The 18,822-nt window shown below is 40.2% G+C and overlaps 1 protein-coding gene across 1 annotated transcript in view; it reads right to left on the minus strand.

Moving 5' to 3' along the window:
- alg13 (ALG13 UDP-N-acetylglucosaminyltransferase subunit) overlaps positions 1 to 18,822 on the minus strand; it is a 76,328-nt gene that overhangs the window by 7,154 nt on the left and 50,352 nt on the right. The window contains exons 19-27 of the mRNA XM_067996744.1: positions 17,567 to 17,723; positions 16,120 to 16,249; positions 13,509 to 13,544; positions 11,353 to 11,408; positions 9,072 to 9,149; positions 7,808 to 7,982; positions 1,887 to 1,988; positions 1,765 to 1,805; positions 926 to 1,103 (exon numbers count right to left, since the gene is read on the minus strand). Of these exons, the coding sequence (XP_067852845.1) occupies positions 926 to 1,103; positions 1,765 to 1,805; positions 1,887 to 1,988; positions 7,808 to 7,982; positions 9,072 to 9,149; positions 11,353 to 11,408; positions 13,509 to 13,544; positions 16,120 to 16,249; positions 17,567 to 17,723 (953 nt within the window). The remainder of the gene's footprint in view (positions 1 to 925; positions 1,104 to 1,764; positions 1,806 to 1,886; positions 1,989 to 7,807; positions 7,983 to 9,071; positions 9,150 to 11,352; positions 11,409 to 13,508; positions 13,545 to 16,119; positions 16,250 to 17,566; positions 17,724 to 18,822) is intronic.

The following is an 18,822-nucleotide window of genomic DNA, read 5'->3' on the forward strand; positions in this document are numbered from 1 at the left end:
TTCAGCCCCTTCAGTCTGTCCTGTCATTCAATTAGGTCAGGGCTGATCCGTACCTCAACTCCATTTACCCGACTTTGATCAATATCTCAACAACTTTACATGACAAAATCGATCTCAGTCTTAAGCATTTCAATTGATCCAACAACCACAGCATTTGAGAGAATTCCAGATTTCCACTACCCTTTGTGTGAAAGTCTTTCCTGATTTCACTTCCTAAATGGTCTAGCTCTAACTTTACGATTGAGCCCCTTTTTTCTGGATTCTCCCACCAGAGGAAATAGTTTTTCTCTATCTACCCTATCGAATCACTTAATCATTTTAAATACCTTGGTTGTTTAAAATCATTGGCGGGGGGAGACCACACGGAGGGAAGCTGAAAATTGGCAGCACGGTAGATTGGGTATTGGTCTTCCACCCATCGGCCCAGACAGATGAGATCAAAGTCTCCTGTCTCCAAGGATCCCATGTGAAATGAGTTTGGGTAGTTTCAATCCAGTTCCTAGTAGACAGCACTCAGTATAGAACTGTCCATAATTCAGAACTAATGGTCAATCTGAGACCACAGAATGACTAATGTGGGAAATGGATAAAATGTCAAACTGGTGCAGTCAGGAATGAGGATGTGACACATTGTTGGGGCAGAAGAGGGAGCTTTATTCTGCATCTAGCAATACCATTCCTGACCTCAAGTGCTCAATTCCAATAACTGAAATGGGGGACACAACCTAAAAAAGTTATGACAGGATTACCTTCAAGGCATCTGTAAAACTTCCATCAAATTGCAAGGGAAGCAGCACAAATTTTTTTTTTAAGAAAACACGCACTAATTGAGGTTTGAACAATTTCCCTTCCCAAAGCAGATTGAAATGTCAGACATGTGTTTTCATATTAAATAAAATCTGCTGAAAATATAAAGTAGACTTGCCGTTAGACATCGTGTCAGAGGAACTTTGATGGTCATCACTTCTCCCGCTGTCACCATACAGCTGTGGCATGGTTGACTGTTCAACAAACTGGGGAGCTGCAGGGAACGCTGGGTATATATCCACTGGTTGCTGTTGTGGCACATAGACTACTGACTGCCAATAGTTTTGGTGATAACACTAGAAACAAGAGAAACACACTCAAAACTGTCCAGAATCAACCAATTTTTCAATTTGCTTTGTAGAAAAAAGTCAAACAAGTTGATAATTTTCAATATGGTAGAAATGTTTAATTTTTTAAAAATTAAGATTAATTTACAGCTGAAGTAATTCATGCAATGGATATGAACACAAATTAGTTCTATTATTACAAATTCTAAATTCTAAACAGAACCTGCTTGCTTTTACAACACTCAAACCTAGTGTTTACTACAGATCTCCCCAAAATTCACAACTGACATCATGAATTCATTCAGCAAGTAATCATTCTACTGCACTTGGCCCATGACATGTACCAGAGACTTAGGCCATTCCAGTGATCTCAGCTTTAAAATGGAACTTTTAAGTCACATGTTGTCTTAACTGCATTCAAGAAGCCTTGAGAGAACACCTCATGAAAATGAATTCTGAATAAAGGTTGTGGGCCATCACTTAAGTGAGTATGTGTGTGTTAGAAAGACAAAGTACTTAAAAGATGCTCTGAAGATCTACAGAACAGGCATGGTATTCTCCAGGATGTCTTTTGAAGAGTTTTTGAAAAATGTTGGAAAGGGCAGAGGATTTTGGCATATGTAGAAGTAAAACCACATGGCTGTAATCCTAGAATAACCATCAAACTCACCTGCAAACCAAGGTTGAAGTAATACTGAACCACCTTTCTATCTAAAAAAAACAAAGACTTTTGTTACTATAAAACTTATGAATGTGTGAACTTTGGTTGTATTCAGAGTAAAAGGGTGTCACCTCGAGGAAGATCATTGCCATTCGGATCACAGGAATATGGTGGTGGTGGTGGTGCAGGAGGACTCATGGTTTCACCCATTTCATTGATAGGAGGGTGAGGACCTGAGTGGAACAGAAAACACATATTGGAAAGTACTGTTACTGGAAAGCAAGCAGAGCACATCACATTCTTCCAGCTAATAACTGTTGGAATTGAAAACCACAGCAAGCTGTGATCAATGGATAACACATGGATTGGCACCGGATCTGTGCAAGTCAAGACTTTAAGAAATAGGCGAGGAACTTTACTCAGAACAGAAATAAAAATGGAATTATAGGTATACACGTAGAAAAGGGTGTGTGGAAAGAGTGCTACAGGCTATCAGAAACTACACAGTAACCTTCCTGCAACTTATGCGTCAAAGCAAAAAGATGAGTACATAAAATCATGGGTGTGTGGAGCGTAAACTGTTCCAGACTAGTTAGTTAAAGAAGGATAAAAGCAGCCTGAGCTACACAGACCAGAATATTGCCGGTTCAATTCTTAGTACAGTCAGCTCTCAGTTGAGCAGCATTGGAGTGAAATAATTTGCCGTAGCAAATTGGAGGGAAAAGCCACTTCCCTTTTCCAAATCATTACCCATCAATTCCTGCTGGAAAATGCCTTGTATGTGTGCAGATTGTGCAAGGAACAGGATTGGGCTAAGCTGTGATGGTTGACGAGTATACCAACATTCATTGCATCAGCTTAGACATGAAGAATGGCCAATTGTGAGGCTACCAGTGCCCTTGGTCTGTACCCCAAGTTAGCAATGACCATCAAGCAGGAAGGGGAAGGTGAAAAAGTTAACAAAAGCAGCTTTCATTTTGTACTAGTCATCAGTAGATCAGTATATGGCTTGTGCTCCATATTTGGAGAAAAGTTTACATTTGAACCCCACATGAAGTATGAGTGAGTAAAAAACACCAAGATCTATAAACTGTCCTTGACCAAAAAAAAAAATTCACCCAATCTACTTTATATTTTTAGAACTCAGTCTGTATTTGTGCAGATCATGGTTTGTGAATTACATTTGGGGGCAGGAAGCACTGAGGCGAAGTGCGGCCTACGCAAAGGCTCTATGGGGAAGGCCACCGTGTAAGGCCATTTCACCTTGTATTGTACAGCATGTAGAAGCTACGTACCATGTTTTAAACTAATAATGGAATCGTATTGTGTATGATCTGTATTGTATTGTTTTTGAATTGCAATTGAGACATCTACATTGAACTGAGTGTATCCTTAAATTTTATGAAATAAAGTATATTTTGAAATAAAAACACTTTACAGGTTGATTCAAAGACTCCTTGCACAATTCTTACTCCCCCATCCCCCCAACCAAGACAAGGGCATGAGAGCATGTATAAAAGGTAATGCTAGACAGGAGAGCAAGATGCTTTTTTGCTGATCTTTCACAATGTCATGGAGTCAGTGGAAGCATGTGTTCAGGTGTATTAGAATATATGGAGAAATGAGTACTCTAAATCAAATCAAACTTAAAAAAAGGTAGCAACCTTAATAGCGTTTTTGGTTCAGAGACATAAATGACTTCAGGCAATTATTTTTTTTGCTATAATCAATTCCAATATTCCTCAATTTGTACAGCTTTAAACTGAAACAGCTTGGTATAAAAATCAATACAAAAAGAACTCGTTAGTTTAAAGTAGAAAAACATGGAGCTTTGGCTACGGTCATATTTCTGCAAGACTAATAAAAGAGCACCATCTACTGGAGTTTAAAAATAGTGCAAGAAGCACTAAGACAAAATATTAAGTGTTGCTTATATAAACTGGTTTATGACTATTATAGCCAAAAAAAGCTTGCGTATGTAGAGTGCCTCATCACTTCAAGACAACCAATGAATTATTTTTTGAAGTGCAAAAACTATTATACAGGCAAAAGTGGCAGACAATTTGTACACAATAAGGACCCCCATAAACAACAATGAATGAATGTAGAGATAATTTGTTTTCGGCAATATTGGTTGAGGAAAGAATGTTGACCAAGGCACTAGGAGAACTCACTGCTTTTATTTGAATATTGCCATGAGTTCATCTGCATCCACATCTTAGAGTTAACTCATGAATTTTCAGATGTGCTATTTAAAATGTTATGATTTGATAGGGTAGATAGAGAAACTATTTCCTCTGGTGGGGGAATCTAAAACAAGGGACATAATCTTTAAAATTAGAGCTTGGCCATTCAGGAGTGAAATCAGGAAGCACTTTTTCCACACAAAAAGGACTGTAGAAATCTGGAAATCTCCCCCAAAAGACTGTGGCTGCTAGTTCAGTTGGAGCTTTCAAGACTGAGATAAGGGTATCAAAGCATATAAAGCAAAGACAGGTAAAATGGAGTTGAAGTGCAGATCAGCCATGATCTGATTGAATGGTGGAGCAAGCTCGAGGGACTGAATGGTCTACCCCTATTCCTGTGAAATTTGGTGCATACCTTCCAAATTTATGGCTGCTATACTATGTAACAACACTGGCATCCACCCGACAATGTGGAAAATTGCCCAGGTATGTCCTGTCCACAAAAAGCAGGACAAATCCAATCCGGCCAATTACCGCCCCATCAGTCTACTCTCAATCATCAGCAAAGTGATGGAAGGTGTCGTCGACAGTGCTATCAAGCGGCACTTACTCATCAATAACCTGCTCACCGATGCTCAGTTTGGGTTCCGCCAGGACCACTCGGCTCCAGACCTCATTACAGCCTTGGACCAAACATGGACAAAAGAGCTGAATTCCAGAGGTGAGGTGAGAGTGACTGCCCTTGACATCAAGGCAGCATTTGTCCGAGTGTGGCACCAAGGAGCCCTAGTAAAATTGAAGTCAATGGGAATCAGGGGGAAAACTCTCCAGTGGCTGGAGTCATACCTAGCACAAAGGAAGATGGTAGTGGTTGTTGGAGGCCAAGCATCTCAGCCCCAGGGCATTGCTGCAGGAGTTCCTCAGGGCAGTGTCCTAGGCCCAACCATCTTCAGCTGCTTCATCAATGACCTTCCCTCCAGCATAAGGTCAGAAATGGGGATGTTCGCTGATGACTGCACAGTGTTCAGTTCCATTCGCAACCCCTCAGATAATGAAGCAGTCCGAGCCCGCATGCAGCAAGACCTGGACAACATCCAGGCTTGGGCTGATAAGTGGCAAGTAACATTCGCGCCAGATAAGTGCCAGGCAATGACCATCTCCAACAAGAGAGAGTCTAACCACCTCCCCATGACATTCAACGGCATTACCATCGCCGAATCCCCCACCATCAACATCCTGGGGGTCACCATTGACCAGAAACTTAACTGGACCAGCCATATAAATACTGTGGCTGTGAGGTTATGCACTTTGGCAGGAAAAATCAGAGAGCAAGTTATTTTCTTAATGGCGAGAGACTGGAAAGTACTGCAGTACAAAGGGATCTGGGGGTCCTAGTGCAAGAAAATCAAAAAGTTGGTATGCAGGTGCAGCAGGTGATCAAGAAAGCCAACGGAATGTTGGCTTTTATTGCTAGGGGGATAGAATATAAAAACAAGGAGGTATTGCTGCAGTTATATAAGGTATTGGTGAGACCGCACCTGGAATACTGCATACAGTTTTGGTCTCCATACTTAAGAAAAGACATACTTGCTCTCGAGGCAGTACAAAGAAGGTTCACTCGGTTAATCCCGGGGATGAGGGGGCGGACATATGAGGAGAGGTTGAGTAGATTGGGACTCTACTCATTGGAGTTCAGAAGAATGAGAGGCGATCTTATTGAAACATATAAGATTGTGAAGGGTCTTGATCGGGTGGATGCAGTAAGGATGTTCCCAAAGATGGGTGAAACTAGAACTAGGGGGCATAATCTTAGAATAAGGGGCTGCTCTTTCAAAACTGAGATGAGGAGAAACTTCTTCACTCAGAGGGTGGTAGGTCTGTGGAATTTGCTGCCCCAGGAAGCTGTGGAAGCTACATCATTAGATAAATTTAAAACAGAAATAGACAGTTTCCTAGAAGTAAAGGGAATTAGGGGTTATGGGGAGCGGGCAGGAAATTGGACATGAAGCTGAGTTCGGATCGGTCAATGCCCTGTGGGTGGCGGAGAGGGCCCAGGGGCTATGTGGCCGGGTCCTGCTCCGACTTCTTGTGTTCTTTAGATTTGTGGTTGGGATCAGATCAGCCATGATCTTATTGAATGGCGGAGCAGGCTCGAGGGGCCGATTGGCCTACTCCTGCTCCAATTTCTTATGTTCTTATGTTCTTATGAGAGCAGGTCAGAGGCTGGGTATTCTGCGGCGAGTGACTCACCTCCTGACTCCCCAAAGCCTTTCCACCATCTACAAGGCACAAGTCAGGAGTGTGATGGAATACTCTCCACTTGCCTGGATGAGTGCAGCTCCAACAACACTCAAGAAGCTCGACACCATCCAAGATAAAGCAGCCCGCTTGATTGGCACCCCATCCACCACCCTAAACATTCACTCCCTTCACCACCGGCGCACTGTGGCTGCAGTGTGCACCATCCACAGGATGCACTGCAGCAACTCGCCAAGGCTTCTTCGACAGCACCTCCCAAACCCGCGACCTCTATCACCTAGAAGGACAAGGGCAGCAGGCGCATGGGAACAACACCACCTGCACGTTCCCCTCCAAGTCACACACCATCCCGACTTGGAAATATATCGCCGTTCCTTCATTGTCGCTGGGTCAAAATCCTGGAACTCCCTTCCTAACAGCACTGTGGAGAACCGTCACCACACGGACTGCAGCGGTTCAAGAAGGCGGCTCACCACCACCTTCTCAAGGGCAATTAGGGATGGGCAATAAATGCCGGCCTTGCCAGTGACGCCCACATCCCGTGAACGAATAAAAAAAAACTTGCAGCTTGTATTACAATCCCCACCATATACAACGGGCACGCTCGTGCTAATGCAATTTGCCCGCTGTTCATGGTGAACTGTATATCCATCGGACATCTTAATAACTCCATAGCACAAGAGCAAATATCGATGACAAGCATTTGCTTGCCCTAGCTTTTCTGCAAAACAATTTATTTCAGTGATGAGGGGGGCCTTGTGCCAACAGTCAGCAAAGCAATGAGTTGTCAATTTTCCTGAGATTAAAGCCCTGGTGCGTTTTAAGAGGCAGTTAGACTGTGACGGGGGCGGACAGAAAGTGACCCCGAATCTGAAGCAAACTAACACGAGTAGTCATAGTCCCAATAACCTCCCATTTCAATTGAAATCATCTTTCAAGAACTTTTACATGTTGGTTACTAATAATTTATTGGACAGGGCAACTGCTTCTCAATAAACAATGAAAATCACTTGCACGGACTCACAGTGGGGAGTGGGCTTTAAGGACGTAATGACAGGTAATCACATTTTAATGAGGTGCTTGAACTGCCCGAAATAGCCAGCCTGCTTAATACGGTTTAATTTGTAATTGACACCTATGGAAATGGAAAATGGTTCGAGCCATTTGCTCAATGTATCCGGGATAAACGGGAATGGTGTAAGTGGTGGGGATTCTACCAGGGATACTTTCCTACTTCTGTTCATCCCTGTCTTTGAATTCCTCTGTCCCCCTTCCCCATCAAGAAAAATGCTGCTGGTATCTTTTTGCTGCATCAGATGATCCCAGTTCTTCTGTTATGAATGGAATACTAAGTATGAAAGGCACCATGTTAATATCAGAAGCCAAGTGAATATATTTTCATTATTATTTTTGATATTGTGGATTTGCACTGTTGGATTTTGTATGATGTAGCAAGAGTTTATGATTGGTAATCACTGATAGAATTTTGACATTGTTGTACTTGAACATAAGTCTAAAGCATAATTAGAATCATAAGTGGCCAGATTAAATTGACAGAAGCATCAAAACTCAGAATAAACCAACTCTGGCTGCTTTGGGTTCCATACCTGGCCTCCCAACAGGATGAGAAGGTACAAGGACAGGTGGCACAACAGTCTGCTGTGGCACTGTTGTGTAGGTGACCGATGTTTGGCTCATTTCTGCTGAGTTGGAGGAGAAACCTACAACAGGGGCAGCATTGACACAAGCGGATGTTGATACCACTGATGAATTTCCCATCATCTAGAATAATAAGGAACAAGTTTACACACCATATACAGATGAATTCTGAATACAAAGATTACAGCTGAATGTTTTAATAGCTGTTTATAGGAAAATGCTGATGCTATGATCAATGTTCTAAATTACTCATACCAATTTTACTTAGCACCAATGGAACATGACAATACTTTCACTTTAGGGAACAGTTCTTTATGCCAAAAAATTGAGGACTAATATTTCATATTTAGCCAGCAAGCAGCATATAATGTAATTACCAGAAACCTAATCAAGGCAGTTGCACTCAAAATAAAACAATTTTCTCAAAAAAAAGGACCAGGAATACCACATTATTTTTGCACATCATGCAGGTCAGGTTCACAAACAACCAAAATCAGGGACTCGTGTTGTTTAGACTACACGGAGTCTTTGAATTACAGCCCAGGAACATCTGATCTGGTCACTTTCTTCATGCCATCAAGAGGTCCAGTCAGTAATCTCAATTTGTACCACAAATTACTCAATTCACAAGTCAACAAACACTATTAGGAATGAAATATTTTTTTAAAAAATCCTGCACATGGTCAGCCAACAAGGTATTGTGCAATATATCAGGTCACATTGCATTATGGGAGAACTCATTTATACTGTAACAAACCAATTTGTTCTGGTATTAACTAGTTTGAAAATATTATTACACAGTGGGAAATGGATTTCAGCTCTTCCAATCCCCAAATTAAACAATAACTAGCAGTGGATGAATCAGCTAAGTTCATCATAGAGAAACAGAATCATGTGCAATCAGGATTAGAAACATTAGAATTTTTGAAAGATCACTATGGAATGAAATAAGTTGTATAGCATCAGTGGTCAAACCATATCTTAAGTTTTATCATGTGGCCTAAACACCAGACATTAAACAGTTACAAGCATTTGTTACGTAATTTCCAACAGAAGGTAAAACATATGCTAAGTCCCTCACCACAAACAGCCTGAAACTGTTAAGTATTCAGTTGGTTATTTTTTTCTTTTAAATGGAAGCGTTTGCTCCTATTTAACACCAGTTTACAGACAGGAATATAAATGAAGAGCTTTCTTCTGGAAAAGGTTTACCTGCTGTGAATAACTGAAGTGTGCGCCAACCTGGCCCTCCGGGGGCAAATCGGCAGCAGAGCATCCTTCCTGAATAGACTACAAATAAACAACAATCAGTTTTTTCCCCCCTTCTCCTGCACTGGAATAACATTCCTAGACTAGACTAAAGGCCCAATGTATAAAAACAAGAAAACACTTTGGCCTGATTGCAGTATATGCCTCATCTTACTCCAAACCCCATCCCAAAAAAAAAAGACAGGCAGCCTCTTAAATTTTAAAATCCTTTGTAGCTATCAAAAAGTTCTTGCCACATTGAATACAGTATTTGCAGGCTATGATGTTCCTTCTCTGCACCCCCTCTCCCCCACCCCCCCCCCCAAAAAAAATCCTGGAGGTTTGAATGGGTTGAATAGAAAATTTAGTGATTAGGATAAGGAAGAAGCCAGATCATTTGCCCAATCAATTGAATGATGTGGAGATGCCGGTGATGGACTGGGGTTGACAATTGTAAACAATTTTACAACACCAAGTTATAGTCCAGCAATTTTATTTTAAATTCACAAGCCTCCGAAAGCTTGTGAATTTAAAATAAAATTGCTGGACTATAACTTGGTGTTGTAAAATTGTTTACAATTGTCAACCCCAGTCCATCACCGGCATCTCCACATCATGACTACCATCGACACCACAAACTGCCGGCTCACAGTGGAAAGGATATCCAAGGGCCTCCGAAAGCTTGTGAATTTAAAATAAAATTGCTGGACTATAACTTGGTGTTGTAAAATTGTTTACAACAATCAATTGAAGACACAGTTAGAGACTATTACACTATCCAATCTAAATGATACAGATGCACACATTAAAAGGGTAATTCAGTAACCACAGATTCTGTATTGCAGCACTGAGCTACAAGGTAGTAACCGGATAATTTTGAACCCCAAGTTGAACTTCAGCTATTTTTTAAAAAAATAAAATTTTCACTTTTGAGACAATACCACATAGGTCAGAGGCAATTTGATATTAAATAGCACCTGACATCACAGGCCAGAAATTACACTAATTTTTTCCCCCCCCACACATTCCTAAGAATGTACAAGCTTTTTTTGGATAAACAAACAACGCACGCTAATGACAAACTGGCAACATCTTACTCCTTCCCCTGCATTTCAACCACATTAGGCTCTTGAAATTTCAGCCAAGAAGTCCAAATGATCATCTGGTTGGACAATCTAAATTTCAACCACAATGCCACTTGGTTTCTGGAATTGCATACGGTATTCAGATGTGTTTTGACAATATTTCTCCCAGCAGTTTGTTTTTGCATATGCAACAAGACTACACAGTGCAATGGGCACCAGCATTGTTTGCCATAAACGGTTGATCATCTCAATTCTATAAATCACAAAGAAGCACTGCAGGTGATCAGGATGGGGAAAAAAATGACTCATACCACAGACTTTGCCATGGCTGCTCAATAGCTGGTCAGGATTGGAGAACAGATTAAAAACAGTAAAAATTTTAACATAACAAATGGATTCACATTTTGATTCCCAAAAACATCCAGAAGCAGACCACCATTGTCAGATTATGGATGAAATGGAGCTAAAATAAATTTGAATGCTACATGCATGTGCCAATATTCAAAACAGGTAAAAATTTGTTCTGAATTAAGCTCTGGCAGTGGCTTGGGTGCAGGTTGCTTGGCAAAAAAAAAAATCAAAGTAATTTGTTGCCCCAGAACACTTCAAGACTCATTTGAATAGCTGTAAGCTCATTACAGGTAAATCTCCATAAACTATTTGATGAAAGATGGAGTGTTCGCTATACACAATTGGACGCTGTTCCTATGTTTCAAAGGTTGATAAAAAAATGGTGAAAAATTCTCGTCTATGATTCGTAGCTCCTGAGGGCACAAGTTGCTGTCCACAGAAGGGAAAATATATATTCCATTTTTATAGAGCCATATTATACAAACAGGAATAATGTTACTAGTGACCTATTATATTCACTACATAAGGAAATATACTATTCAACTTAGATGTACATAATGTAAAACAATTTGGTAACATTTGAATTCCATGCTGTCAGATGCATTCATGCATAGTCTCCAAAACTAAAACTACACACGTGCTGAAAGTGCCCCATTGCTGAATTAAAACCAAGTTGGTCATTTGGTCTGTTGGACAAGTTCAGGTTTATATAACTTTGAAATTGAGCTAAGTTTGAACATAAACTCAATGTTCAAAAATACAGATAAAAGTCTATCTTAAAAAGAAATCCTTAAATGAAGCACACTTACTAGGTTAGCTGTAGACTCTGCTGTACCATACACAGTTGGATCTGAATATCCAGAATCTGAGAAAGAATTGAAATTGTGCGTTTCTGGAAATTAGTAAGGCAACAAACCAATTACACTTAAAATGGTTACAGAACATTTGATTGAAACATTAAGCTAGCTGCAAAACACAACTGCAATATTTGACCAAAATGTACATTTTAAATTCCTGTCCAATAAAGTGCAAGTCACAACAAACAAACCCAAGATGTTTCTTTCAGTCGATACACATCAAGTACAAATTGAAAATGATTTAACATCCTTTTGTCTCAAATGTCCTAACAGTTTGAATTTAGAAAGTGTAACTGATAGAAGTGAGGTGTTTTTCATCCAGGAATCATCTTACCAATAGGGAGTGCACTCTTCATGAGAAAATACAAGTACTTTAATGAGTCGTCCAAGTAGGTGACAATTTTAGTTTTCCAGTAGATGAATAGCAGGAATTCAGAACCCCTCTAATTTCCCACCCTAGTGTGTATGCATCATAACTATTCCAGCTACTAGCTTGATGCCAATTTAAGCTGCTACAAAGTATTTCATGAATGTCAAAACAACTCTTGCTCTCAAATCAAGCAATCAGCATGACAATTACTTCAACCTCCCCACATTAAAACTCCAGAAACTGATTAACGTTATTCAGTGGATGCATTGCAAGATGACTTCCCACCGTTTACAAATTCCCAACATTCTTAGGATGAATTAAATAGAGGGCTTCACTGAGAAGAACAGTAAAATGTCACTATTTTCAAAATGGACTTTAAAGAGGTGTACAAATATGTACCAATACATTCTTAAAGCAATCAATCAGTTGTACAGTAATGCTGGGCATCAAATTAACTCAAGATATACATACTGGTTGGTAGGTTAGGCTAGAAGAGAATCCATTCAGAGGATCCAAATTGATTTTACCATCCAGATTCAAATCTACTAAATCACTGAATTAGTTTCAATCAAATCATTATGAGTTAGATTTTACATCTTCAAACCTCCATGAACCATTTCTTGATGAAAGGGCAAAGGGGCAGACAGGCAGGCAACCTGCTCACAGGTTTCTACCAATACTGCTCTGGCTGCTAGGTGGCCAAAGGTCTACTGCCTAGAGTTGGAGTAGACATTCCCACAGAAAGGGAGTAGGGAACAAGCAAGGAAGTTTAGGCTAAGGAAAAGGTCACCCGGCCTCGTGTCTTCCTAGCAGCCAGCGCTAGTCTGTCCTTTGGTTGCGATTAGGGCATACCAGTCTACAGCAGGACATGGGTAACATCCAGTCTTGGGCCAACAAGTGGCAGGTAATCACAATCTTAAACAAAGCCCAGTCATCCCCCCTTGACCTTCAACAGCACCACCATTGCCAAGTCCCCCTCCAACATCTTAGGGGTCACCACTGACCAGACAGTGAATTGGACCAGCCATATCAAAACTGTGGCTATGAGAACAGGACAAAGGCTGGATGCGCTGCAATGAATGGCTCACCTCCTGACCCCTCAAAGCTTCTCCACCATCTACCAGGCTCAAATAAGTAGTGTGACTGAATACTCACTCACCTGGAATATGCGCAGCAAATCAGGACAGGACAGTTCACTTGAATGGTGCCCTAATCATCCCTCGACCAGCAGCCCAGTGTGGCTGCAGTACGTACGATCTACAGGATGCGCTACAGCACCTCCCTCCCTCCCCTGCAACCTCTACTGAGAAGGACAAGAGCAGCAATGTCTTGGGAACATCACATCCAAGAGTCCCTCAAAGTCATAAACCATCCTGACCTGGACATTTATCCTCATGTCTTCATAGTCATTTGGTCAATATCTTGAAATTCCCTTCCTAATAGCATTATAGGAGCACAATCACCACAAGGACTATCGTGGTTCAACAATGATCGCCAACATCTGAGGGCAACTAGGGATGGGCAAAAAAATTTGGCCTCGTCAGCATTGCTTACATCCACAGAAAATTTTTTTTAAAAAATCTGGCAGTAAGTATGTTGTAACTTTATAAACCTTTTGTATGACCTTACAACTGAAATAGATCAATTAATAGGTTTACTAACAGAATTTATGGAAGTTTCATTAAAATTTCTGTAGCTTCACTACAAACTTTAGAATCTTCAGCTGTATCATACCAACCTGATGCTGCATAAATAAAGTCTTCATGATATTCTCCTGAGAACAGAAACGGCATCAGTCAAATTTTCTGGGAGATGGAAATTTAATTATGTAAAACTCATGACAAGAATAAGCAGACACCTGTGAGAAACTCTTAAAAAGGATCAAGATGACCTTTAACAGGGATGATTAGCAAACAAGTTCTTTACTCTGTAATTTTGTTCAGCTATCTCCAATTTAAAAAAATTGAGCAATTCTTTGTGAACAAAGAACTCTAATTGCTTCAAAATTAAATGGAGTCACATGTTAAAGCGTTAGCACACGAAAAACTTAATTAGAAAACAAATTTACTAAGTCAGCCACTGCCATTTCTTACTCAGTAAGCCTAATATATCTGGCACTATATGGCATTGTACCCATGAAGCCAGGTAAGACTGTTAAGTGGATAGGAACATACAAGCTCCATCATCTCAAACTAGGCATGTGAAAAAATGAACAACAGTGAGCTACCAGTATTGCTACTTAAGATACCACAATATCAATGCCAAGTACGCACATGTGGCTACTTTAAATTTCAGTATAAAGTTCATGCATAGCAACTCTATAGCCCCGATGGCTCAGTGGATGAATGCAGTGTCATGGGTGGAAAAACCTTCAGGCACCTTTGTTCTACTCTATGGAATTCCCTCTTAAGAGACAGGAGCAGAAGCAGAGATTTAAAGTACAAGGAATCTATAGTGGGTAGGATTAGAAACCTGTTAGAAAGGCGGAAACATGGAGTAGGAGCTAATGGCAGTCTAAGCGATTGGGAGTGGGCAATAATGTCCCATAAGGTTCTGTCTGTGACTGCTTCTATTTATTGTTTACATCAATGATTTGAATGTAGGGCTAGAGGGAATGGTGTCCACATTTGCAGACAACACTAAAATAAGAGGCATAGTAAATAATTCTGCAGACCAAAAGCAGCTGCATGGGGATAAAGTCATGGAATAGGCAAAAATTAAAAAGTGGCAGATGGATTTAACGTTAAGTGTGCAGTGGCACATTTTGATATAATAAAATTACACTTCGATTGTTTGGGGGGGGGGGGGGGGAGGAGGAGGAGGAGGAGAAGAGATTGGGCGATATAGAAGAGCAGAGGGATTTAGGGTTCAAGTTTACAAGACATTAAAAGCAGCAACTCAAGTAGATGAGACCACAGATAAAGTCAACTGAAACATGGATTTTATGGCAAGAGATATAGAATGTAAAAGGTCAAGATGTAATGGTGAATCCATATAAAACCTTAGTAAGGCCACAGTTGTAATACTGTGAGCAGTTTTGGGCTCCACACTGTTGGAAGGATATTGAGGCAATAGAGTAGGTATAGTGCAGAGCCACTAGGATATTGTCTGGAAATACAAATATGAAGGAAGGATTGAAAAAAATTGGGGCTGTTGTCAGTAGAAGAGGAGATTGTGGGGACAGAGTAGATAGAAACAGACTGTTTCCAGCAATGGAGAGGTTTAGAATGAGGAGGTATAGACATAAGATTAACTAGGATTTAGGGCAGAGAACAGGATGAACGTTTATTAGAGAGTATTGAGAGGCTATGGAAAGCACTATTAGAGCTGATGATTGAAGCAGAGACCATGTCAATTTTTAAGAATAGGTTAGATAGGTGGTTGAAGGATAGGGAGATAAAAAGATTTGGGAAGAGTGGGCACATGGGATTAGGACTACTGTTCACAAGAAGTATAAAGATCATGACAAACTGTTTGGGCTGAATGGCCAGTTTCTTTGTTGTAATTTCTGTGCAACTTACCCCTCTTAGTTTTTGTTTTGATTGAAGACCAATTTAGCCAACTTTTATAACTTAGCATTGAAAGTCTTGGAATCTTCCTGGTCAGCATTATAAAGCTGCCCGGCAGATTTACCCAACAAAAATGTCAGGGGAAACTGAACAATCATTAAGTTACATTGAAACACAGTAACACGCCATTCAGCCCAACTGGTCTATGCTAGCATTTATGCTTCACATGAGCCTCCTCCCTCTCTACTTCACCTAACCCTGTCAGAATACCCTTCTATTCCTTTCTCCCTCGTGCTTATCTAGCTTTCTCTTAAATGTATCTATACTATTTTGCCTCAACTACTCCTAGTGGTAGCACGTTCCACATTCTGTATCAGGTCACCCCCTGAGCCTTCTCTTTTCTAGAGAAAAGAGCCACAGCCTGTTCAGCCTTTCCTAATAAGGCCTTGTGAATCTTTTTTGCACCCTCACCAATGCCTCTATACCCTTCTCATGAAAGAGCTTAAACCCATTTGAATCGCCTGGTTGCTATAGAGGTAATCCTGTTTTGAGGCACCCAGACAGAGGGCTCAGGATTGAATCTTAGTCTCAACTCGTTTTCAATCTTTGCTATCCTCCATGATGTAGTCAGACAAGTTTTGGACTACTGATTGATGGAATGAGGAAAAAAACCTACCAAAACATGAGTGACTGGCAAAGCCCATTGGGAAAGCTGCAAACATTCAATATCGTCTTCAGCAAATGGTGGAAGAGCATCAACCCACAAAATGTCAATTTGGAAAATAAAATTGGTGTAATTAGATCAATGGAAACTCTTCAACATCGCATATTCCTACTCACCACCATCATTTGGTTCATCAGCATCTTCAGAGGAGGAATTGACCTGCTTGCCAGCAGAGACCGGGCTTCCTCTTCTAGTTACCCAGTACCCAGCTGGAGCCTGTACAATTGGAGAGGAAGCAGACTGGCTCTGTAAATAAAAAGTAGAGATTAATTTGGTGATTTTAGGTTTTTGAATGAAAAACCTTAGTGGAAAATTTACATCAATTAAAGAAAGATCAAGCACGTTAAATCCCAAATCATGGAAGTCTTATTGTCATAATGCAACTATAAATTAACGCCATATCATAAAATGTTACACAACATTAAGCATTTGGGAGTGGAGAACACAGTGTAGAAAAAGTAGTAAATGTAACCAGCTTCTGCAAAGAGGAGTTTGAAGGAAACCTTGTGGTTTCCCAGAAAGAAATGTGCCTTTCTATAGTGCCTGATCAGGTTTTAAAATGCTTCATAGAAAATGAACTGCTTTGAAATGCAGTCTCCCTCATGCAAGTGCAGGCTGCAGCCATTTTAAACTTTATGTACAAACAGCAATGAGGTCAATCAAGAAATAAATGCTAGCCAGAACATGTTCCCCAGAATGGCACCATGGGATCTTTGATATCCATATGAACCACCAGAACTGGTGGATGGAGCCTCGGTTTAATAGCAGATCTGAGGAATGGCATCTCTTGACAATGTAGTACTCCCTCAGTACTATGTAGAATTGTCAAACTAGATTTGTGCTCATGCCCAGGAAATGCATACCATCAACTGTAAGCCTGTTTTAAAATAGTTGATTAGGTGAGTTGCTTTTTTATATTATTAAATATCTGGTAAGCAGTCCTATTTCTGTCCAGGTGCTCTCTTGTATATTCTTGCATTTAACCAATTTTGGCTGCTCTTCGACAATCAGTTATGCCCACTTTGCCCTCTGCTGGCCCTTGAAAAATCACTTTGGATGCAGGGCAATAATTCCATCTGTATGAGACAGATGATGGAATGGTGTGAAGGCACTGTAGAACATAGGGAAGGCAGTTATATTATTGCCTTCATGTTGTTTCCACTGCCATCCTGGCGACATCTTCCATGACCCTCAAGAGTGCAAAAGAACACAACACATCCAAAAAAGCAAAATTGTACAAAAAGGGACAAATGTGAAACATAAAGAGTACAAGAACACATTATTAACATGAAAACAACTCACAGGCAAGAGATAGTGTGTCCTGTGACTTACCATAATCAATACCATGGGAGATCTACCGGTAATATTAAGTCTTGCAGAAAGCACATGCTTATTTCATAATATAGCCTCTGACACACTAAGCAATGCCACTAAGGAGATGTGCTCTTTTAAAGATGTAGGTGGATGTGCTTATAGGATGCAAATACAAGTTTAACATTGACCTGATCCTTAATATTTTTGTTGGCATATATAAGCTAATAGTACATTCAGGTATTCACTCACGTGTACAGCAGGAAAAGCTGGCTCGTTTCCTTCTTCAATTTCATAGAAAGCTACAGTTTCTTCAATTGCTCTTGGTTCCTCCGCATTTTCTGGTATATAGCCAAACTGGCAATCCTTGTTAACATATTGAATGGGTCTGCGACTTCTGCTGTAAGAGCTTGTGGAAAATAGGAAATGGATTCACAAAGTACAATTAATGTCGTGCTACAGGGACATAGCAAACTATTTCTGAACGATTTCACACTTACAGGCAGTACAAAAAAGGTGAAAAAACCCTTCTCAAAACTGAAATCTATTGTTAAAGGATGACATTTTGTACTTTAAGTCCATTATAGATCAAAATGCAACATCCTTCAATTGTAATTTGTTTATATATTTTAGCTCCCTTTTCAGTTTTGAATAAACTAACAACCCACTGCTACAAAAGCTAGATTAATTCTGAAATCACAGATTTCACTTTTTAAAAAAACTATGCAATACTTCCTAATGCCAGAATGTACTTCCGTTTCCCTTGAAACCTCTTACTCTACTGTGCACTAAGTTGCAAAATGTTAGCCAGCAAGAATTGGGAAGATGGAAGGTAGTATTAAAAAGTTAATGAAAATCAGATAATAAGCATGGAAGAAGTTACATAGATTAACATTTGGTCTTGGAAGTTCACATTTGCAATGAGTTGAAAACTACATAAAACCAAGGTGCTCCCTAATATGCCTGTCTTTCACCTCCCCTCCAAACTGATTTTCTTCTGTCCTTCCTCCTTCAAGTCACCATATGCCATACACCTTCCTCCAGCAAGGAACATTAGCAGGTGATCTGGTCTCATATTTTTACCAAAGATGCTCAAACTAATTAACTGGAAGCAACATGAATGGCCCAGACACAATTTAGCTCCTGAGCGTGCTCCAGAGATTCTGTTCAGCATCTTTCTCCCCTTCCCCACATCAATACAAACAAGACCCAGCATAACTATTTCAAAAAAAGTCCAAAAAAAAAGTTTAATTAAAATCTGAAGTAGACACACTACAACTGGGCAACCAGTTCTAAGAACTATCAGTCTATTCTCATGCAATGTAAGTAGCTTGCATCAAAGCAGCACGAACACCCAGAAACAAGCAAGTTATCGGCCCTCAGGCACACGAGGTAATGTCCATGAGTGTGGATAAATTTTACTAAAGGGACTAGAATTCTAGGACAAAATGAGTCAATATTTACAGAACTTTTCTGGAGTGGAGGGAATGTGAAGCTTTTGTCAGAGT

This window comes from Heptranchias perlo, chromosome 15 (assembly GCF_035084215.1).
Source record: "Heptranchias perlo isolate sHepPer1 chromosome 15, sHepPer1.hap1, whole genome shotgun sequence".
Taxonomy (NCBI): Eukaryota; Metazoa; Chordata; class Chondrichthyes; order Hexanchiformes; family Hexanchidae; genus Heptranchias; species Heptranchias perlo.